Source organism: Erythrolamprus reginae, chromosome 2 (genome assembly GCF_031021105.1).
Source record: "Erythrolamprus reginae isolate rEryReg1 chromosome 2, rEryReg1.hap1, whole genome shotgun sequence".
NCBI lineage: Eukaryota > Metazoa > Chordata > Lepidosauria > Squamata > Dipsadidae > Erythrolamprus > Erythrolamprus reginae.
Window position 1 is genome coordinate 46,376,241 of NC_091951.1, and position 23,799 is coordinate 46,400,039.

Consider the following 23,799-nt stretch of genomic DNA (forward strand, 5'->3'; position numbering starts at 1 on the left):
AGATAAGAAATGTATATTCCACGAATGTAGGCTTTCGCTGTATCCCAGACAATCTGTGGGGATGTATCTCCATTGCCATTGATCTTCAAGAAAATTGGTAATTCATGTTCTATACAGTTTTTGAATTGTTTTTGATTTATGATGGACTGGTTCATAGTCCATCTTTGCTGTATTATGGTATTCGAATTTTTAAGGGTTAGAACTATGGGGTTGTGGTCTGCCCAAGAACCAGGTAAGATCTGTATATCTATTGTTAGATTTATAATGTGGGAATTAGACCAAGCCATATTGATACGTGACCAAGACTTGTGTGGATATGAAAAGAAAGTGAATTGTGTCTTTTCTGGATGATGTCTTTTATTGCACATTCATAAACTAGGTCATCAAATGTAGTTGTTCTATATGTTATATTCTATAGTTCTGTAATCAATCCAGTCAATGTAGTATAAACAAAGTATTTGTCAATATTTCAGTCTAGTACATATGTAAATTAATTGGATAAATAGTTTATATCTAATAATATTTCAAAAGAAGAATATTTTTAGTATACTTAATCAGTCTTTTGTAAAACAGCTATGTATCTGAGATGTCACAATGATATTGTTTTTATCCCCCAATTATATAACAATAATAAATAAGAATTGTCAGTTAGTCTTTGCTTAAATAAGTTATGTAAAAAAGAAATCAATCAACAATTAAATACAATATAGAGCTTATATATATTATCTGACAATAGATATTGAATTAATTCTTATATTTAAGGTAGAGTTAAGTATTCAAAAATGGATGAAGGCCCTAGCTAGAGGGCACCTATGGTGGCCAGGATTAGATAGGAACATCGAGCAGTGGGTGGCAACTTGCTCCCCCTGTCAGGAGTCTAGGCCTAGTCCCCCTAGAACCAAGCCCGTGGAGTGGGAACCTCCCAGGGGACCCTGGTCAGGTATTCATGTGGACTTTGCTGAGCCAGTAGAATCTCAGTCCTTTTTAGTAATAGTAGATGCATATTCCAAATGGGTGGACGTCATCCTCATGGGAAGTACCACTTCGTGTGCCACCATTAAAGTGTTACACCGGCTCTTCACTATGCATGGCTGCCCAGATGTGCTAGTGTCAGATAATGGGCCACAATTCACTTCACGACAGATGGAGCTCTTTCTAGCTCAACTGGGGGTGAGGCACGCACTAATTTCTCCTCATTCCCCTTGGGCTAACGGATTGGCAGAGAGGCTGGTAAGGGTGGCAAAAGAGGCCTTGAAGAGGTCTGAACCTGGAGAAATTCAAGAACGCTTAGACACTATTTTATTATCTCAACACATCACCCCCAATGTAATTACTCACAAGAGCCCAGCAGAACTGTTAATGGGGAGGAAGTTGAGATTCCTATTACACAGGTTACATCCAATGTATACAGAGAACCAAGAAAAAACACATTGATCCCCTGAAATAACACTTGAGCTGGGGCAAAAGGTTTTTGCAAGAAATTTCGATGGGGGAATTAACTGGGCTAAGGGAACTATCACAGAGAAATTGGCCTTATGGACGTTTCATGGCAAAGTGATATCTGTTTTTTTGGCATACTAACTTTTTTTTAAAAAAATACCTTATATATAATTGTGTCTAGGAATATTATGGGGCATGTTAGTGGGTTTGCAGAATCCCTTTTTTAAGTATTTGAATTACTACTCTGTTTTTACAACCTATAGGGACCAACTCTCCACTCTGCAGAGCAGGCTAGAACTTTTTTTGACTTACGAACCCACCGTAGATCGCAAAATGGCACTCCGCTGGGCGTCCTTCCTGGAGACCACGTTTTGGCCGACCAGGAAGGACGTCTTCGTGACGTCAAAGCTCCGTCCAGGGAATTCCCTTTTGGGATTCCCCACCTCCGTTTCAGCCTCCAGATCGGCCAAAAATGCCACTGCCGATCGCAAAAACAGCACTTCACAGGGCGCCGCCGTCCGGCTGTAACCTTCTGAAACAGTCGGGCGCTTCTCGGCAGCCTCCAGAACCCGAACCCAAACCCGAACTTTTACCGAACTTCCGGGTTTGGCATTTGGGAGAATGCTGAGAAGCCCCCCGGCTGTTTCAGAAGGTGACAGGCAGGAGGCGGCGCTTCTCGGTGGTCTCCCAAACCCGAACCCAAAAGGTTCGGCAAAACTTCGGGTTCGGGAGAACGCCGAGAAGCCCCCCGGCTGTTTTAAAAGGTGACAGCCGGGCGGCGGCACCCAGTGGAGCACCATTTTACGATTTTCCCCCCTTGCACGCATTAATCGCTTTTACATTGTTTCCTATGGGAAACATTGTTTCGTGTTACGAACTTTTCGCCTTACGAACCTCCTTTCGGAACCAATTAGGTTCGTAATACAAGATATTACTGTATTTAATAATTTAATGACTCTCTCATATACAGGTAGTCCCCAACTTACAAAAGTTTGTTTAGTGACTGTTCGAAGTTACAACAACCCTGAAAAAAGTGACATGACCATTTTTCACACTTATGATCACATGATTTATATTTGGATGATTGACAACTAACTCCCATTTATGACAATTGCAGTGTCCTGAGGTCACGTGATCAGCTTTTGCAACCTTCAGACAAGAAAAGTCAGTGGGGAAATCAGATTCACTTAACAAATGTGTTACTAATTTAAGAGCTGCAGTGATTCACCTAACAACTGTGGAAAGAAAGTCATAAAATGGGCAAAATCCAGTTAACAAATTTCTCAGCAACACAAATTTTGGCTTTGATTGTGGTTGTAAGTTGAGGACTAGCTGGAAGGAGATCTTTGACTGAAAACCATTCCATGCTTCCTGCATTCCTAGTGATTGATTCTACACTGTACATATGAGCCTCGTCACACTGGACATTTTTTCCCCAAAACCTTTGCTTCCTGAAAACCTTTTGGTTATTATAACGGATCCCTTCCAACTGAACAGAAATTTCAAATTTCCATGTTTTCAAGGTTTTCATGTATGCAATATAACCGATAGATACTGCAGGTTATACAATGGCATTGTATATAAAAAAGCAGATTTCTATAAAGCAGTACATGATACATTACAGACTATTTTTGTGATTAGCAGCCAAAAATCTGTAAGCTACACCAAAGGTGTATAGGATGCAAAATCTTTGTTGTCCAGTATTATTTTCTGGCATTTTCACATCTCACAGGCAGTTCCCCTTCTCATTTCTGTGGGCTTGGTCAAGAGGAACTGAAATAAACTTTGCATAATTTCATGTTATTATCTTTTGGTCTTCATTGGTTTCCAAAGATCTCTCTTCTTGCTTGATAGTTTGCAATGTCAGCACACTGCAGTCACTTTCATTCTCATCCTCCTGAACATCTTTAACTAGGGAAAGAAAGAAAGAAAGAAAGAAAGAAAGAAGGAAGGAAGGAAGGAAGGAAGGAAGGAAGAAAGAAAGAAAGAAAGAAAGAAAGAAAGAAAGAAAGAAAGAAAGAAAGAAAGAAAGAGAAAGAAAGTTATGAAAAATTCCAAGTGCAATTTCTCTTAGTTGTGATTTTTAATTTAATACCCCAGTTATTTAATAGAGCAATTCAATATCACATTCCATCTCACTCTGTAAACTCTGATGGAAATTGAATTCCTTTTGAATTATAATATTCATTCAAATCCAATGAATTTGCAATTTCCAAATTGTTGTGATAACAAGAGAAGTGCAAAATCCACTGAGAAATTGTGTATGTATTAAGAAATGAAAAGGACAGGAAAAACAGCTATTAAGATTAGGGAAAATAATAAAAATTTAAACTATGAAAAGTTACTGTGAATCAGCTGAATTTTCATCTATATATTGGCGATAGCGAACTAACACCAATAAACTTTGAAAAAAGGCATCAGGAAAATAATTCCTTCTACTGCTTAGGAAACTGTGTCTATTAAACGTCTGTTGTTCATATTCCTCCAAAATCCATGACCAAATGGGAAGAATAAGTAATTGGGAGCAAGAAGATCACTTATAAAAACACAATAAAGACAACATCTTCATAAAATAACAGCTCAGCAATAGAGATGCCTAAAATCACTAATTTCCTGACAGCCAAGAAGAATCTGAAACAAACATAAATTTAATAATATTTTTTAAATGTGCAGTAGGTGACAGTATTTTTAAAAATTCCGTTTATAATTAAGAGTGTATTCCCATTATTTTTATTTTTATCAGTAAATTCATCAATTATAAAAGTCAAATTTAAAAAAACCCTCCCTACTTAGTTTCAGTATGCAGTGTTCCCTCAATTTTCGCGGGTTCGAACTTCGCAAAAAGTCTATACCACGGTTTTTCAAAAATACTAATTAAAAAAATACTTTGTTTTTCCCCCATACCACGGTTTTTCCCGCCCGATAACGTCATATGTCCACCTGTAATAAATATTTTTTAATAAACTTTAATAAATAAATATGGTGAGTAATAATCTAAATGGTTTCTAAGGGAATGGGAAATTGTAATTTAGGGGTTTAAAGTGTTAAGGGAAGGCTTGTGATACTGTCCATAGCCACAAATAGTGTATTTACTTCTGCATCTCTACTTCGCGGAAATTCAAGTTTCGCAGGTGGTCTCGGAACGCATCCCCTGCGAAAGTTAAGGGAACACTGTATATCAATAGGAAATGCACAAGTTTAACCAACTAAACATAGAATTAACAAAGATTCTCACCTAAATGTATCTCTTTTATGTTATTGCTTCTCTTGTAGCTCTTTCCACATGTCCGAGATTTATATGGCTTCGGCGCTGTATGGATCCTTTTGTGGGAAGTAAGATTACTGCGTTGGCTGAAGCCCTTTCCACACTCCATGCATTTAAATGGCTTCTCCCCTGTGTGGATCCTTTGATGGGAAGTAAGATGACTGCTATAAGTAAAGGTCTTTCCACACTCCATGCATTTAAATGGTTTCTCTCCTATGTGGATCCAGCTATGGGAAGTAAGGTGACTGCTATACGTAAAGCCCTTTCCACATTCCATACATTTAAATGGCTTCTCCCCTGTGTGAATTCTTTTATGCGAAGTAAGACTACTATGTTGGCTGAAGCCCTTTCCACACTCCATACATTTATACGGCTTCTCTCCTGTGTGGATCCTTTTATGAGAACTAAGTTGAATGCTATGAGTAAAGGTTTTTCCACAGTCCATACATTTATATGGCTTCTCCCCAGTGTGGATCCTTTTATGGGGAATAAGTTGACTGCTATGAGTAAATGTCTTTCCACACTCCATGCATTTAAATGGTTTTTCCCCAGTGTGGATCCTTTTATGGGAAGTAAGATTACCATGTTGGCTGAAGCCCTTTCCACACTCCATGCATTTATATGGTTTCTCCCCTGTGTGGATCCTTTTGTGGGAAGTAAGCTGAATGTTATGAGTAAAGGTTTTTCCACAGTCCATACATTTATATGGCTTCTCCCCTGTGTGGATCCTTTTATGGGAAGTAAGATGACTGCTATAAACAAACATCTTTCCACACTCCAAACATTTATAAGGTTTTTCCCCGGTGTGGATCCTTTTATGGGAAGTAAGGTTACTATGTTGGCTGAAGCCCTTTCCACACTCCATGCATTTATATGGCTTCTCTCCTGTGTGGATCCTTTTATGAACAGTAAGAGACCAGTTTTCACAGAAGCCTTTTCCACACTCCGAGCATTTATATGGCTTCTCCCCTGTGTGGATCCTTTTATGGGAGGTAAGTTGGATGTTACGACTAAAGGTCTTTCCACACTCCATGCATTTATACGGTTTCTCCCCTGTGTGGATCTTTTTATGGGAAGTAAGATGACCACTGTAAGTAAAGGTTTTCCCACACTCCATACATTGATACGGCTTCTCCCCTGTGTGGATCCTTTTATGAACAGTAAGACTACTGGGTTGACTGAAGCTCTTTCCACATTCTTTGCACTTATATGGTCTCTCTCCTGTGTGGATTGTTTTATGGCAAGTAAGCTGAACACTCTGAGTAAAGGTCTTTCCACATTCCATACACTTATATGGCTTCTCCCCTGTGTGGATCCTTTTATGGGAACTAAGATTGCTCTGTTGGCTAAAGCCTTTTCCACACACAATGCACTTAAATGGCTTCTCTCCAGTGTGGATCCTTTTATTAGATGTAAGAGTCCCATTTTCTCGAGAAAAAAATAAAGTCCCATTGTAATGTTTTCCATTGTCTCTGCATGTAGAATCTTCTCCTTTGGATTGGGTTGGATAGTGTTCATTTACATTGGATGTGTCTTTGAATAGTCTTACACCTTTCCCGATATGTTTTTTCTTGTGTTTTCCTTGTTGGATATAAAAGTCTTGAATCTGTCCATTAATGGAAGATGAGCTTTCCTTATGCCAGTTTCTCTCAGAATTTTCTAGTTCCATTTGAACTGCATGTTTCTCAATTCCTTTTCCATGTCTAATCAACTGGAATGGTTCAACTAAATTTTTATTCTTCTGTCCATAAGTACCTTCAAAGGAAAAGAGAAATGAATTGGTAATAAGGTTAGGAAAAAAAGATGTCAGAAACAATAATCTTGCAGTTTTATGCGCCTGCCGTAGCACAGAATAGAAACATTCATGAACCATAAAAGCTTTGAAAATATTGAAAGCTTCTTTTTTTAAATAGAATTGTCCTTATAACAAAAAGACATTAGGAGAAAAATCTAACATTTATTGGAGAGAGGCCAATTCCAACAGAGACCTCTAAGAACTAAATCAATTTTTAAATGTTTCTTTTCTTCTGTTAAGATATTTAAATTTAGTAGCTGGAACAGTGCAACTGTACAATGAGCCAGAACATAGTTATAGTTGTTTGGTTGGAGAGTGCTGGCTCCTGTGTGAGGCAATCTGCACTCTGATTGGTTGTGGTGGATGTGTAGAGGGAGCACTCTGATTTGCTGTGGTGGATGTGGAGAGGGAGCACTCTGATTGGCTGTGGTGGATGTGGAGAGGGAGTTTCCTTTTTTCTGGCCTTTTTCTCCTGTGTATCCTATGTACTCTGTAATTTACCTCATGATGATCCTATTTACATCTTGTCTGCTGTAAATATAGATGTAAAATATATTTATTTATATAAAACCACAAGTTCGTGTCAGCGGCTCTGATTTCATTTGGATACCTGCTGCGCTATTCCCTGATATCTTCCTACCTTCTTTTATTTTTCATTTTTCTCTTGCCAAAATCACATATGGTAGTTACAGAGGAAAAAAAACCTAGAGTTCTTCTAATAATGCTACACAGCATATTTGCAAAAGAACAATGACACATTTTTCCCCTCATTCCAGGGCTCATTACCGTATTTTGGTGCATAAGACGCACCTTTTCCCTCCCTAAGATAGGCTGATAATTAGGGTGGGTCTTATACACTGAATGTAGCTTTCCCCCCCCCCCCCAGCCCTAACTAGCTGCTAACGATCTTCCCAGCTCTTGCAGGCTCTTTCATTGTTTCTCTCAGCGATGAATGTTTTCCAAGCCCTAAGTCTTTGCAGGTTTTTTTTTAATTACTCTAACTTGCTCTGAGTAAGTTTATTTCTAGCCCTAACCAGGTGATGACAATATTCCCAGCTCTTACTGCTTGCAAGCTCTTTCATTGTTAATCTCTGCCAAGAATGTATTCCAAACCCTGCCTTTGATTTTTTTTTCATTCTCTATTTGCTCTAAATGTTTCTTTCTAGCCCTAACCAGGTGCTAACGATGTTCCCAGCTTTTACCACTTGCAAGCTCTTTCATTATTAATCTCTGCCAAGAATGTATTCCAAACCGTGTCTTTGTAGGGTTTTTTTTCATTGCTTTTTTTGTTCCAGATATTTCTTTCCAGCCCTAACCAGGTGCTATTAATGTACCCAAGCTCTTTCATTGTTACTCTCTGTGAAGAATGTTTTCAAGCCCTAAGTCTTTGCAGGGTTTGTTTCATTACTCTAACTTGCTCTGAGTAAGTTTCTTTCAACCCTAACCAGATGCTAACAATGTTCCCAGCTTTTATTCGCTTGCAAGCTCTTTCACTGTTACTCTTTGCAAAGAAGAATGTTTTCCAAGCCCTAAGTCTTTGCAGGGTTTTTTCCATTGCTCTACTTGCAATGTAAGGAAGATCTGAGGAAGGTTACCCACAAGGGTGGGCTGCTGCCTGGATGGGGGGAAACACAGTGGGGTACTGAAAATGGAGATCACCCAATTTGCACTGAAAGATGTTGAAAGAAAATGCAGGGCGTCCTGCATAATCCACACCCACAGTGTGGCAGTAAACATTTTGGTAGCCATTCACTGGGATTGGCTGAGTTGTGAGTTCAGATGGGGGCGGCTAGCTTTCCACCAGGCTCTTTTCTTTTAAAGAGAGAGAGAGAAAAAGGGGGCGGGTGAATAATAAGCTGCTCTAGAGAAAGAAATGTGTATCTCCCATTAATTGCAGGGTAAAGACAGAAAGACAGAATTATACTGCAATTGATATGAGACATACATTTCTTTCTCTAGAGAATAATGATGATGATGATGATGATGATGATGATGATGATAATAATAATAATAATAATAATAATAATAATATATTAGATTTGTATGCCACCCCTCTCCGAAGACTCTGGTTATCAAAACTGAATAAAATTTTGATAATTCAAATTAATAGAGCGCTGGTGAGACCACATTTGGAATACTGTGTTCAGTTCTGGAGACCGCACCTACAAAAAGATATTGACAAAATTGAACGGGTCCAAAGACGGGCTACAAGAATGGTGGAAGGTCTTAAGCATAAAACGTATCAGGAAAGACTTAATGAACTCAATCTGTATAGTCTGGAGGACAGAAGGAAAAGGGGGGGGACATGATCGAAACATTTAAATATGTTAAAGGGTTAAATAAGGTCCAGGAGGGAAGTGTTTTTAATAGGAAAGTGAACACAAGAACAAGGGGACACAATCTTAAGTTAGTTGGGGGAAAGATCAAAAGCAACGTGAGAAAATATTATTTGACTGAAATAGTAGTAGATCCTTGGAACAAACTTCCAGCAGACATGGTTGGTAAATCCACAGTAACTGAACTTAAACATGCCTGGGATAAACATATATCCATTGTAAGATAAAATACAGGAAATAGTATAAAGGCAGACTAGATGGACCATGAGGTCTTTTTCTGCCGTCAGTCTTCTATGTTTCTATGTTTCTAATGATGGAAATGTGATCAACATGAAGGGTCTTTTTCTCATACTTTAGGGACTTGTAAAAAAAATTACAATTGTATTCAAATAGATATGATACAGACAATTTTAAAAATCAAATTCCAACTGATGCAAAAACGCTCTCTGTTGGGAGTAATGGATAGGCAGCTAGAAAAAAGTCAGAGGAGTCTGTTTCTATATATGAGAACCACAGAGAAATTATTATATGTAAAAAGATGGAAGGACTCTAAAATATCTCCAATGGAGAAACGGTTGATGGATGGCTAAATTGATATGTTTCATTAGATAAATGACAGTATATACATTTATTAGCTATTAGAAACCTCATGGACTTTTTGCTGTGAAAAAGAGAGCATGAACATGTGACCTATGGGTTTGAAGATTAGATGGAAAGAAGAAAACTATGATGTAGCCTTTGAGAGAGAAGCTAAAATGCAATTGCGCTTGCAACCGCTGTGGAAAAGATCAGAAGCTCCTTCTGTTCCTTTTTTTTTCTTCCCCCTTTCTTTCTTTCTTCATAATTTTCCCTATTCAATTACTATGTTACCTTGGTATTTATTTCCTATTCAAAACTTGGATGGTTGTTTTAGTTTGGAAAAAGTTCTTTAATAAAATAACAATATGTGCCTATTCCAGGTCCTTGTAAAGGACATGATAGGTGGATTTTAAAAAGCCAAATCCAGTTTAAAAATATGTATGACTGTGCAAAGGACAATCAATCAATTAATAGCTGTAGCATCTAATTACAAAACGTCTTAATAAACTCTCTGATTGGAGAATAGGAAACCCTTACCAAGAGTGGTCACGTTCCTATAATTTTCCATCATGACTTCCCAATGCAGAGCTTTTTGGTCAGGATCCAGCACAGACCATTCCTCTTTGGAGAAATACACAGCCACCTCCTCGAAGGGGACAAGGCCCTCCTGATGGGGGGGGGGGGGGAATTGTACAAAAAAGATCAAGGAGGAATTGTAAAAAAAACCCTGACATATTGTTTACAAATTCCAAAATCAAAGATATGCACTTAGGTAAATGGTCTGTGGTTTAGGTGGGGAAAAGGACAAAGCAAAAACTTTAGACCAGTGGTTCTCAACCTTTCCGACCCCTTAATACAGCTCCTCATATTGTAGTGACCCCCAACCATAAGTCTAGCGCCAATTCTCCCAACAGAGCTTTAAGCGGATTGGCAGGAAGGTCAGAGGGACACCCCCACTGTTAACGCCTGATTGGTCGGATTGTAAAAATATGTTCCAACGCGCCAGAGTAAAAGCTTTAGTTCCTAACACCATGGGAGATTTGTCTTTTCCCCTGGTCATAGGCGACTCCTGTGAAACGGTCATTCGACCCCCAAAGGGGTCCCGACCCCCAGGTTGAGAACCGCTGTTTAGACTGAAGAAATATTTCAGGCAAGTTTCGTCCACTTGACTGATACTGCAGGACTTTCAGTGCAATTCAGTGAAAAGTAGCCACACTGGATGAATTGATCTACCTCTTTCTATCTGTCCATCAGTCCATCCATCTATCCATCCATCAATCAAAAGACTCTCAATGTCTAGAAAGAATCAATTGGCAGGTGGGCTTTCAAAACCTCACCCGTCAATGACCCAGATCCTCCTTTTGTTTGCAGAAGAAGCTGCAGTGGCGCAGTGGTTAGAATTCAATACTACAGACTACATCTGCTCACTGCTGGCTGCCTGCAATTTGGCAGTTCGAATCTCACCAAGCTCAAAGTTGACTCCACCTTCCATCCTTCCGAGTTCAATACGAGGACACAGATTGTTGGAGGCAATATGCTGACTCTCTGTAAGGGCTGCAAAATGCCTTGAAGCAGTATATAAGTCTAAATGCTATTGCTAAATGCTATAGTCTGCCTTATCTTTTAACCCGATCTGCTTAATTGGCTCATACAATAATTACTGATTGCAAAGAAAGCTTTTTAAAAGTGGCAGTGTTCCCATATGAGTAATTAGTTTTGACATCTTTGCACAATTCCAAATCAAAGAATTACAAACAAGTCCATTGAAGGTTTTATAAAGAAATTAGTTACAAAGAGATTCAATACTAGTCATTAATAAAAAATGTTTCTTAAGAATCTTGAATCTTCTATATGCTCAGGGCCACAAAAACAACTCATCCCCCCAAAAGAGAGTAAAATATAAGGAAACAATTCTATGTACTTTGCTTCATTAAAGAAAGACAGAATAAAAATCCAATAAATTTCTCTTCTTACCTGTGTTGAAGATTCAATCACTGTTTCAGCTCCATAAGGAACAGTCAATTTCCTTCTATCCTTCCCTATGAGACAGACAGAATTTTAAAACCGCAGAATTAAAAAAAAATAGGAACAGGTGTTTTAATGAAGAGAAAACAAAGAGAAGATGAGAAAGCTAGGAGAGGAAGGACCTCTGTTTTACCTCCCGAGGTGTCCTGATTTGGAACTTCCTGACAGATCTTCCCGAAAAATAGTTCTTGCGGGAGATTTGATGGATGCCTCTTTATCTCAGGATTTCTAATCTTCACTGCAAAGGACTTGAAATAATAGGCAGGAGAAAAGAATTAATAAACATCACACATCATGAAGAGGATTCCTGTTCTATGGACACCAATTAAAAGCCCCCAATGTCCATCAGTGAGGCTGGAAAGAAGGAAGAAACAGCTGACCCATATCTTTCTTGCAGAATGGAGAATGAAATAATGTCCCAAATAACAATGAAACCTTTCCACATATTATAAACACTATAGATCGCTGGTAGGTGTTCTGTCGAGGTCTCTGATAGAATCCTCCTGAAAATTCACAGATACAAAGTTCAGACACACACACGTTTGAAAATTCAAAACAATGTTCTTTATACCAAATAAACGAAGCACTCTTTTTGTATAGCAAAGAGCACTTGTCTCCAACCAAACTGGTGATTGGTACAAGTCCCTTATCAGTTCTGAGATACTTAGCTTGCAGCTGTGAGGCAATTCACAGTCCTTCTTCTTTCACAAAGTGAAACACCCTTTGCTCTGCTTTAGTTTCAAAGTGGGGGAAAAAGCAACACACCAAGGTCGAAGTTAGCAAAGCAGTCACGAAACACAATGATCAGATAATCCTCCACAATGGCCAAACCCATAGGCTGCTATTTATAGCAGCCTCACTAATTACCACAGCCCCACCCAACCACAGGTGGCCTCATTTTCTTTGATAATAATCTCTCAGTTGTTGTTGCCTATGCATCGCTCTCCGCATGCGTGGCTGTATCATTAACTCTTGTTCCGAATCCAAGGAGGAGCTTGATAATTGATCTCCTTCTGAGCTGTTTGCCACACTCTCCTCCTCCCTGTCACTCATGTCTTCTTGGTCAGAGGAGCCTTCATTAGCAGATTCCACCGGGAGCAAAGCAGGCCTGCGGCATGTGGATGTCTCCCCCACATCCACAGTCCTTGGGGCAGGAGCTAGGCCAGAGCGAACCACAACAGTAGGGAAGGGTTAAGAATTCAAGTATATTATCTATTTACTAAGTTTATATATTGCCCCTCTCACTGATAAAGTGACATTACATTTAAATCTTTTCTAATCTCCCATTATGATGATCGTCTCTTACCTGCAACTCAACCTGCTCCTTCTTCTCCTCCTTCTCCGCCTGGCTCAGGAGGAAGCCTTCCACCAGGGCCACCGCCTGGGAGGTGGTCTCTGCTCCACACTCCCGCACCCAGCTCTCCATCTGCAGGGGCAGAAGCGCCAGGAACTGCTCCAGAACAACCAGGTCCAGCATCTGCGCTTTTGTGTGCTTTTTTGGGCTCAACCATTGAGTACAAAAGTAATGGAGTCGGCTGCAAAGTCCTCGGGGACCTTCATCCTCCTGATATTGGACGCTCCTGAATTTCCAGGGCTGAATGTCTGAGATTTTCTGCCCAGTTCTTCCGCAAATCTTCCCTTGGTTTCCAGGCCAAATACCAGAAGGGCCTTTTCCAGTTCCCTCACTTTCTAAAGGTTCACTTTCCATTCTTTTTCTGTCTTGTAATGCAACTCCAGATGGGTCCAGGGGATCTTGTGGATCTCCAAACACCTTTTCATTCACAGGACCATTCCTCTAAGCCACACTAATGACCAGAACAAGTCATTCTGTTGTCTTTGTTCAAGAGACATTTTTGCCTCTACAAGAACATGTACAAATGGCATCCAATTTGTGTATCTGAGATAAATTAGAAAGCAATGGATTTAATCCCTGAAGAACACTTATCCCAATGGAAGAAAGTGTTTCTAACATAGTATAGGATTATAGAGGCAATGAGCAGTTAGTGCCTATGCATCAATGACTAATAATTATTTTTTGAATCCCACTTTATTTACAACCATTACAATGGCACCAGAAACAGTGGCTTAAAACTGTTTTTCAAATTTATGACCACTGTAGCATTTGGACAACTGGCATGAATTTATGAAGGTTTCAAATGCCCCGAGACCAAGTGATCAAGATAGGTCTTGCTTTATAAAAATCCACACCTGCATTTAAATTATTAAATTAAATTAAATTATTTATTAGATTTGTATGCCGCCCCTCTCCAAAGACTACCTACCAAGCAGGGTTCACACAACATGCCAAATGCTTAACAGGTTAACCAATTGTGAAAGAATAGAATAGAATAGAATTATTTATTGGCCAAGTGTGATTGGACACACAAGGAATTTGTCTTGGTGCATATGCTCTCAGTTCCATTCACATAAGTTCCGTTCATATAAAATGAAATGACCCTGTTTAGGATGTTACGACTTTCCTTTCTTCCGGGTTTGCTTTTTAAGAGCCAAATCGCACAATTACATGCAGGCAACTTCACACAACATACTCCAAACACAAATACATTTCTGTGGGTGGCCAGGGAAATTGAACCAACAAACAAAAAAATAAATAAATTAGATAATAATTAAAACGAGCCTTGGTGGCGCAGTGATTAAAGTGCAGTAGTGCAAGCTGAGTCTGCTGACTGCAGTTCACCAGTTCAAATCTCACCAGGCTCAAGGTTGACTTAGCCTTTTACTCAGGTGAGTAAAATGAGGGCGATATGCTGACTCTGTAAACCACTTAGAGAGGGCTGTAAAGCACTGTGAAGCGATATATAAAGAGTCTACGGAGAGGGGCGGCATACAAATCTAATAAATAATAATAATAGTAATAAACAAATAAATAAAGTAACGCAGGGGCTGAATTCACAAAAACTTCATTCAAACTTAATGTATTAACCGCTCCAAACTTGACAGTAAAAAATATGACTTCAGCAACCGAGTTGTCGAAGCGTGGAACTCATTACCTGACTCAGTAGTGTCAACCCCTAACCCCCAACATTTTTCCCTTAGACTATCCACAATTGACTTCTCCAGGTTCATTAGAGGTCAGTAAGGGGTGTGCATAAATGCACCAGTGTGCCTTCCGTTCCCTGTCCAATTATCTCTCATCTCATTTATCTTTTCTTCCTTTCTAATATCTTTTCTTCTATTCTTTTCTTTACTTATATTATTACATATCTTTCTCTTCAATGTGTATTATGTATTTGACAAAATAAATAAATAAATGAATGAATGAATGAATGAATGAATAAATAAATAAAATAAAATAAAATAAAATAAAAACACCGGGGGTTGATGATGCCCAGGTTCACTCACCCTCTCAAGACAAATTGAACTGCTGAGATTCCAATCCTATTTTAGTGCCAGCCAGCACAGAAGGCGAAGGCGGGCACAAGCACCTGCAGTTCCTCCCTTGCAAATTTTTTTCCCCCTTATCTCCTGTTCCGAGATTTGCTGTGCAAGCAATCTCCCCAACACCCAAGAACTTCACCGAGGATACGGGGTGTGTGAAGGATTCCCCCAGGACATCTCTTCCTCTCCGAGGATTTGGATTTAATCCTGGAGCAAGGTGGCTGGTCTGGATCACGGCTTTGCCTCTACCAGCCAAGCGGCAGGGTAACATAGGGTCCGGGCTCTCCCTCTACCGGGATTTAGAAGATCGAACCTGCAGGAGGATTTGGCATCTGTCCCTCCTTCCTTCACTACCGCGACAACTCTCTGCCTCCCTTTGCACGGGAAGAGCCACCCTCCCCGCCCACCTCCACCACTCTTCCGTTTGCAGTCTTTTTAAACCCCTGAGCTGCTCAAGGGTTTAAAAAGAAAGAGAATGCAGCATCCTAGAGGGGCAAGATTCATTGACGTCACTTCCTTCTCGTTCTCCTATGGTTTAACCACCTGTGCCCCAATGCTGAAGCCCTTTGGGGTTGTCTTCTCTTTGCAGAGAGAGGTCTCTAGTGCAGGGGTAGGCAAAATTGGCTCTTCTATGACATGTGGACTTCAACTCCCAGAATTCCTGAGCTATCATGATTGGTTTTGGAATTCTGGGAGTTGAAGTCCACAAGTCATAGAAGAGCCAAATTTGCCTACCCCTGCTCTACTGCATTCTGTGTGCTGCAAACGGGAGAAAAGGTGCATTTTCCCTTTGGGGCCCAGAGGAAAGGAGGATGCTGTTTTTCCCCCTGATCAATAAAATCCTTCTGAGTCCAATTACTTTTGACAGCGTTAGACCCATAGGCACTATTCTGTTTTGAAGAAAGTTTCTGTATAAAGCCACAGAGGGAATAAAAAAACACAAATTCAGCTTATTTTTTACTTGAGAGATTCTCTTGATTCTGCATGCCCTGAAAAAGATTAGCAGGCAGCTCTCATGGGCTTTTAATGTTGTCTTATATTATAACAAACAACAATATCGCAACCCTCTAATAGGCCTTGCAATGTTCCAAACTTTCTGACTGGAATACAACATGCAAATTTCATTGGTTGCCTTTATGGATGACCTATGCGCTGCAGGGCAAAGTGGTTAGCGTGAAGTACTGCAGGCCACTTCTGCTGACTGCCAGCTGCCTGCAATTTCAAACTATCTAAGCCAAGTCAAACAATCAATCTCAAACAATGTAAGTCCTAGAGCTCACTGTAACAGCATTGCCAAAAAGGCATTAAGAATTATTAAACTAATTTTGTGATGTTTCTTCAGTAATACTGCACTGCCAACTTGTTAACTTAGTGAGCTGCCTTTTTGGCAACACGGAATTATGGATCTAATTTCTCACTTGAAATCTGGAAAGTACAGCTGGTACCACCCTGATATAATTAAAAATAATGCAGCATAGTGCTCTACTATGCTGGCATCATTCTTCACAGCAATTTGTTAGCCCTGCCAGGTCTCAGCCCAGCTCAGAGGCAGCCAGGGAAAAGCCGGTGCCTATGTTCCACGCATGCATGAACACATAAGCATGTGCGAAAGCAACTTTGGACACTTAGGATTTGTTCTGGTCCAGCTAATGCAAATCCACAAATCTTTTCCCAAGGCTTTGATCTTCAAACAAATAAATCCTTTATTCTCTTTTTCACAGAATATAAATGGCAACAATACAAGCAGCGTTGTGAGATCATGCACAGTGACTATTTTATGATGCAAATTCACACTCCAAGCTAAAAAGCTGGAGAGGCGAAGCTATAAATCTCTCATAAAGCAAAGGAGTTTATCAGTACTAAAAGGACTCTGCTCGGTGTTCTTGTTAATCTAAATTAGTACAGTCTGTTATGATTTATCAAAAGCTTACTTTTTCAGGAGCTATGAATCACGCCATATTTCAATCATCAGATTGTCCAAAAGCACTTTCTTTTCCGTTTTTTACCTGGAAGTGACATATTGCCTTTTTACACAATTCTAACAACTGCAGATTCAGAACTTTTTCCCCAAGAATTTCTTCTCTTCATTTTACGAATCTCCTGAACCTAGGATTTATCCATGGGCTGTTAGATATTCTCCCATTGTCTGAAAATGAATCACTTTGAATACTAACTTCTAAATCAGTCTCCTATGCTCTCGTCCCTAATGCTTTCTGATAACCTTCTTAAACCAGGATAACCTCTGTTTCCTCATCCTCAGAACACTCACAACAGGATTAATCATGGCTTGTCAGCCAAAATGGTGATGCAGATGGGGCTGCCCAGCTATTGCATGAATTGGAGGGATGGAGTCCAAGAGCAGAGTTGCGAGGTGGAGCGTAGGGGTTTTTAAATGATGGTGGGTGCAAAACATTGGTGATGTTGACAATATTTCTCACCATAATAACTGCACTGAGTGATTGTTAGTAAGTGCCGGAATGCAGAAGGTAGACTACTACAATAGCCTTTACATTATTGTTGAGCGTTTTTCTTTACCATGTCCTCCCGGAACCTGACACAATTGACAAATCTTACTGTATTCCTTAAGATTGGTGATTGTTCAGACTTCCGGTTCCTCCTTTGGCATGGTTGGAAGCTGGGACCATGACCTCCGCGACCCGTTCTGAAAATTCCACAACTGAGGGTCCGAATTTGGATCTAAGCCCCCGGTAGAGGGGGTGAAGCAAAGAGGGACTACCAGGAGGGTAGCGAGGCGAGGCATTTCCTCTCCCCAAGTTGGGAAGCCCCTAGCCAACGGTACAGAGCAGCAGCAAACATGTCTGCCACGAACCTGAAGGAGAGCCAGAATCTTCTTTGACGTCAGTATATAATTGTAATTATTTATATCAATATTACATTTTACATATATCTAAATAAATACAGAGTGATCTTTTCCCCTAATGTTTCTCTCATTTTCATTTCTCTTTCCCTTTGAAGGTGATAATGACAATGACAATAGCATTCCTGGAGACGTAATCAAGGTGTTTGGGCAAGGAGACGTAATGAAGAAACCTGCAATTCAAACAGAATTCCACAGGCAGGAAAGAAATCTGTCAAATAACTGGAATAAGGAAAGCTCATCTTCGATTGTTGTTCAAATTCAGAAGGTTATTTATCAACCAGGAAAACTAAAGAATAAATATATTGGGAAAGGTGTAAGACTCTTCAAGGACATATTAGATGTCAATGGACCCTGTCCATTACAGGCCAAAGGACAAGCCAATCTATGCAAAGACAAAGGAAAAACTTGGATATTCACACTTCCTCAAGAAAATGAGTCTCCTGAGTCACAGAATGGTTTTCATAGGGGAGAGACGTCAAATTAATTCAGTGAACATGGAAACAAGACTTTTAATAAAAGGGCATGCACAAGGAAGCCATATAACTGCGTGGAGTATGGAAAGGACTTCAGAATAAGCAATGATCGTACTTCCCATCAAAAGATCCACACAGGGGAGAAGCCATATGGATGCATGGAGTGTGGAAAGAGCTTCAGCCAACATGGTAATCTTACTTCCCATCAAAGGATCCACACAGGGCAGAATCCATATAAATGCATGGAGTGTGGAAAGAGCTTCAGAACAAGCAAGGAACTTAAGTGCCACCAAAGGATCCACACAGGGGAGAAACCATATAAATGCATGGAGTGTGGAAAGAGCTTCAGCCGACATGGTCATCTTACTTCTCATCAAAGGATCCACACAGGGCAGAAGCCATATAAATGCATGGACTGTGGACAGAGCCTCAGCCAACATAGTAATCTTACTTTCCATCAAAGGATGCACACAGGGGAGAAGCCATATTACCTTTCATTCCTTCAACACATCCGCTCCCGTGAACTAAGGGCAGAACTAAAGAGACACCTTGACCTAATTACAAAAGGCCTAAGTGCCAAAGCCCATTGCAACAACATCGCCAAGAAGGCTTCAAGAGTTGTTAATCTAATCTTACGTAGCTTCTGCTCTGGAAATCTCACACTACTTACCAGAGCATACAAAACCTTTGCCAGACCCATCCTAGAGTGCAGCTCATCTGTTTGGAACCCATACCGCATCTCAGACATTAGCACCCTCGAAAATGTCCAGAGATACTTCACCAGAAGAGCCCTGCATTCCTCCTCCCGTAACAGAATACCGATCCGGGACGGCGTGGCTTTGCACGCCATCAACAAATTAATGCACCGGGGGGGGGGGGGGGTGTTCCGCGCGCACAGCTTAGAGATAACAGTGGCTTCCATTAGCTAAAAAGTGGGAGCAGGACCTCTCAGTGAGTGTAGGTGAAATCCTAAGTTCTGAATCATGCCTACATTGCTCTCAAAGATGAAATTTTCCTAGAATCATAAGGTCTGTTCTGTCTTCGTTACACATTACTCTATGTGGAAGTTGACATGCAGCTAAACCCAACTATCCTCCAATAAAACAGACATGTGGGTAGATCTGGGTACTTTATTAAAGGAACAGGATGGATGAAACTGGAAAAGTAGAAATACAGTACAAGTATTCCTCGAGGTATGAACCTAATGGTATTCCTCCATTAGGTTCGTACCTCAAAATTGTTTCAAATGAATCCAATTTTACAAATTTATAAAATCAAATTTATTAATTGAATCAAATGGATTTTTAAATGAATGAAAAATATGACATACTGCCTACAGATGACCAGTTGTTTCCACCACCGATCAGCTGATTTCACTGCAGCTGAAAAATGAACTAAATTGCCTCCAAGCAGGCTCTCCGTTTGCAGTTTTAAAAAATGCACTTGCTGCTCTTCAGCTCAAACATCTTCAGACAGCTGCCCCGACGGGGTGTGGAGGTAATTTACAGAAATCTCAGACTGCAGTTACTGAAAAAAAAACCCAACCTCCTGCCCGTACAGTAAATAGCGTAAGAATCTCCAGCCAGGCTCCCAGAGGGAGATGGGAGGAATTTACAGAACTCTTGGCTTGGAACAGTAACGGAGATGGAAAGGCCCTCGAGGTCCTGTAGCCCAACCCACTGCTCAGGCAGGAAACCCTATACTGTTTCAGACAAATGATTGTTCAATCTCTTCTTTTAAAAAGTGTTGGAACTTCTGGAGACAAATTGTTCCACTCATCTATTGTTATAACCATCAGGAAAATAGTTATTTCTGAGCAACCAAAATTTAAGAGAGATTCTTATTAGGATTTTTTTTTGGTTACATTTTTAAAACTACTGTATTGTTGGACATTTCCCCAATTTAAGTCTACTTGGATGATTTAGTGCTTTCGTTATAGATAACCAAAATTGTATTTTCAGATAGTGTTTCTGTGATGGTTGCAGCACCTGACAGGGACAGTTATGGGGGGCCAGGGCCTTCAGTACTTCCTGTCAGGAATGACACAGTATGTCCAGAGCTCAGCGAATCAGGGAAGAACACAGCATGTTCAGGGCTCAGCCAATCAGGGGATGACACAGCATGTCCAGGGCTCAGCCAATCAGAGGCAGAGATGGAACCTCTTCTGGATGTCAGAATGTGAAGGTCAAAGAAGAGATGCCTGATTGGCTAGAAGGGTCACTGATAGGTAATGCTGTTGGGTCATTGGGTCACCACCTCACACTATTTAAGGGTGAGGCATGCCCCACCTTGTTGCAGAGAAACAATACCATTCCTTGTGTAATTAGTTTGTCTTGTTTCTTGCTTTTCAGTTTTTGATTTAAACAGTTACTTTTTTGACTTTGCTAATGTTTTTGGCTACTCCAGTTATTGAGGACTATTGGAACTTTTAAATATATTAAATCCTGTTATAAATTCGGCAGTTTGTGTACATCTAATTATTAGTGCCAGCCCCAGGACAGAACAGTTTCTCTTTTATCTTTCCCAACACCTTATACAACATCTTGGAAAATAGCCATGTATTTTTCTTCTTCAATATTATATAAACGTGTGCCATCCTATCTCTGGGACCGCCTTCTGCCGCACGAATCCCAGCGACCAGTTTGGCGGGACCCAGGGGAAGAGCCTTTTCTGTGGCGGCCCCAGCCCTCTGGAACCAACTCCCCCAAGATTAGAATAGCCCCCACCCTTCTTGCCTTTCGTAAGTTCCTTAAAACCCACCTCTGTCGTCAGGCATGGGGGAACTGAGATCTTCTTTCCCCCTAGGCTTCTACAATTTATGTATGGTATGTTTGTATGTATGATTGGTTTTTAAAATAAGGGTTTTAGTTGTTTTAGTATTGGATTGTCGCATGTTGTTTTTACCATTGTTGTTAGCCGCCCCGAGTCTACGGAGAGGGGCGGCATACAAATCCAATAAATAAATAAATAAAATAAATCTGTAAATTTCATCCCTCCCAAGTCAAAAGTCTTGTATTCCTTAACAAAACCCATTCTCTCATTCATGTCAATACTGCAGCATGCAGCTCCCAATTTAGAAGTCCAGATCCACCTCTAAGTCCTGCATCTTGTGTCTGTCAGGAATTAAAATACCTGGGTAATATCATAATGCAGAAAGTAGGCCTCAGATAAGAATGCTGAATCATTCTGAGGCAGTTGAGCATGCAGCAACCTAGCAATTATGTGAAAAGTATTTAACTAGGCAGGAGCTCTTTGCTCTTTTTCTCTCTGTTCGCTGTTAGCTGTGTTCTGTTGCTGTTCACGAGAAGTATGCTCTGAAGAAGCTGTAATGCTGTACAAGTTGGTTCCTGTGAGTTATTGAACTAAGATAGTTGTAGCAAGGTACTGGTAAGATACTAGTTTATTGTATTTATAGTACAGAAGACAGTAGTAGTAGTAATATAAAGAAGTAAATATATTTCCCCACAACTTCCTACTGCTGCTATGTTTCATTGAAGACTTCAACTCCATTTCTACTGGTCTGTGGCTGGCCGGCTGGTTGGGTTGGTGGGCTGGCTGGACTGGTTTGCTGCTTGGGCACAAACAGACTAGTTTCCGCAAATGCAAGCTCTGATAAATTGGATATATGGGAATTAAATGAGGAATTTTAGTTTTTATTATTTATTTATTTTATTTATTATTTAGATTTGTATGCCGCCCCTCTCCGAAGATTGGAATTTATTATAGGAAAATTATATTGGAAAAGTGAATGAATATAGATTGGGGGATAGGAATGGGAAAGATGGAGGGGGAATTAATTAGTAAGATGAAAAAGTATTAACTGAGTTATATGTGTAACAATGCTTAATTAAGATACAGGGTGCGTTCCAAAAGTAATGCACTTATTTTTTTTTAAAGTAATTTATTGAACAGATTTGCACAAACACTTAAAATTCTTCAAACTACTGTCCTTGGGCCTCTACACATTTTTTCCAGGGACTCTGCCAGGACCGGTACGCGCCCTGGAAGGCGTCTTCGGGGATCTAGAAACATAGAAGACTGATGGTAGAAAAAGACCCCATGATCCATCTAGTCTTCCCTTATACTATTTTCTGTATTTTATCTTAGAATGGATATATGTTTATCCCAGGCATGTTTAAATTCAGTTACTGTGGATTTACCAACCACGTCTGCTGGATGTTTGTTCCAAGGATCTACTACTCTTTCAGTAAAATAATATTTTCTCATTTTGCTTTTGATCTTTCCCCCAACTAACTTCAGATTGTGTCCCCTTGTTCTTGTGTTCACTTTCCTATTAAAAACACTTCCCTTCTGAACCTTATTTAACCCTTTAACATATTTAAATGTTTTGATCATGTCCCCCCTTTTCCTTCTATACAGATTGAGTTCATTAAGTCTTTCCTGATAAGTTTTATGCTTAAGACCTTCCACCATTCTTGTAGCCCATCTTTGGACCCGTTCAATTTTATCATTATCTTTTTGTAGGTGAGGTCTCCAGAACTGAACACAGTGCTCCAAATGTGGTCTCACCAGCGCTCTATATAAGGGGATCTCTCGCAAGGTCTTTGTCACAGCTGATTAGATCTCTTCTAAGGACAAAAAAGAGTTCCTTTCAGGGCTGCCTTAATCTAAGGGGAAAAAACGAAGTCTGCTGAGGTGACATCAGGACTATAAGGGGGCGGGGCAGCATTGGTACCAGGTGTTTGGCCAGGAACTCGCAGACACGTAGTGCATTGTGGAAAGCGCGTTGTCGTGATGGAATTGCCAGGTAGCGTAGATGTCTTTTCTCGTTCTGTTGACTCTTTTACGGACTCTTTCCAGTACATCCACGTAGTAGGCAGCGTTAACTGTCTGTCCTTGAGGAACAAACTCCTTATGGACCACTACTTTACTGTTGAAAAAGACGATAAGCATTGTTTTCACTTTTGATTTGCTCATTCTTGCCTTTTTGTGCTTGAGGGACTGGTTGGTGTGCCACTCAGAGCTTTGGCGTTTTGTTTCTGGGTCGTATTCAAAAACCCAGGTTTCATCACCATTGATGACATTGTCCAAATAATCAGGTTCTATTTCAGTTTAGCACAAACCTTAATCACGTAAGGTTGCTCAATCGTTGATTCCATTTTTTTCGTGACATGGCTGGCGAGCAGAGGTTTACAATAACTGATATCCTGCCGCTTCCACAGCTTGGAAAGCACCGAGACCGGTTTCATGGCAACACTTAGCGTCCCCCCCCCCCCTGCTTCGGTCCCACTCCAACCAATAGGAACGGCACGAGAAATTCAATTGCATTACTTTTGGAACGCACCCTGTATATTAAAATTATCAAAATTATTCTTGGGGATAAACAATGGAACAACGGAATAATAGAATATTGAAAATAGAAAATGGTTATAATTATTTTGGATGATTAATATTCTTATTATACTTAATTTTTGTAGGAGAAAAGTGGAGAAAAAAATACTGAGAATGAATTTCATAGCTAAGAAGGTTTAACTAAAAGATAAGCAAAAGATTATGGAAATTACATATGTGGATGAATTATGGTATAATAGAATTATAGAATTATGAAAATAGAAAATAATGATTATATCGGATGTTTATTTTTT

At 40.0% G+C, this 23,799-nt stretch overlaps 1 protein-coding gene across 2 annotated transcripts in view; it reads right to left on the reverse strand.

Annotated features, from left to right (window-relative positions):
• Window positions 1-1,283: 1,283 nt before the first annotated feature.
• LOC139160337 (zinc finger protein 160-like) overlaps window positions 1,284-23,799 on the reverse strand; it is a 47,334-nt gene continuing 24,818 nt past the window's right edge. The window contains exons 1-7 of one of the 2 annotated variants that reach the window (XM_070738101.1): window positions 14,804-14,877; window positions 12,747-13,337; window positions 11,574-11,688; window positions 11,390-11,454; window positions 9,953-10,082; window positions 4,676-6,460; window positions 1,284-3,351 (exon numbers count right to left, since the gene is read on the reverse strand). In XM_070738101.1, coding sequence (XP_070594202.1) covers window positions 3,236-3,351; window positions 4,676-6,460; window positions 9,953-10,082; window positions 11,390-11,454; window positions 11,574-11,688; window positions 12,747-13,148 — 2,613 coding nt within the window. In that variant the 5' untranslated portion in view covers window positions 13,149-13,337; window positions 14,804-14,877 and the 3' untranslated portion in view covers window positions 1,284-3,235. Of the gene's footprint in view, window positions 3,352-4,675; window positions 6,461-9,952; window positions 10,083-11,389; window positions 11,455-11,573; window positions 11,689-12,746; window positions 13,338-14,803; window positions 14,878-23,799 lie in introns of those variants that run through there. The other variant, XM_070738102.1, reaches the window with a different exon arrangement.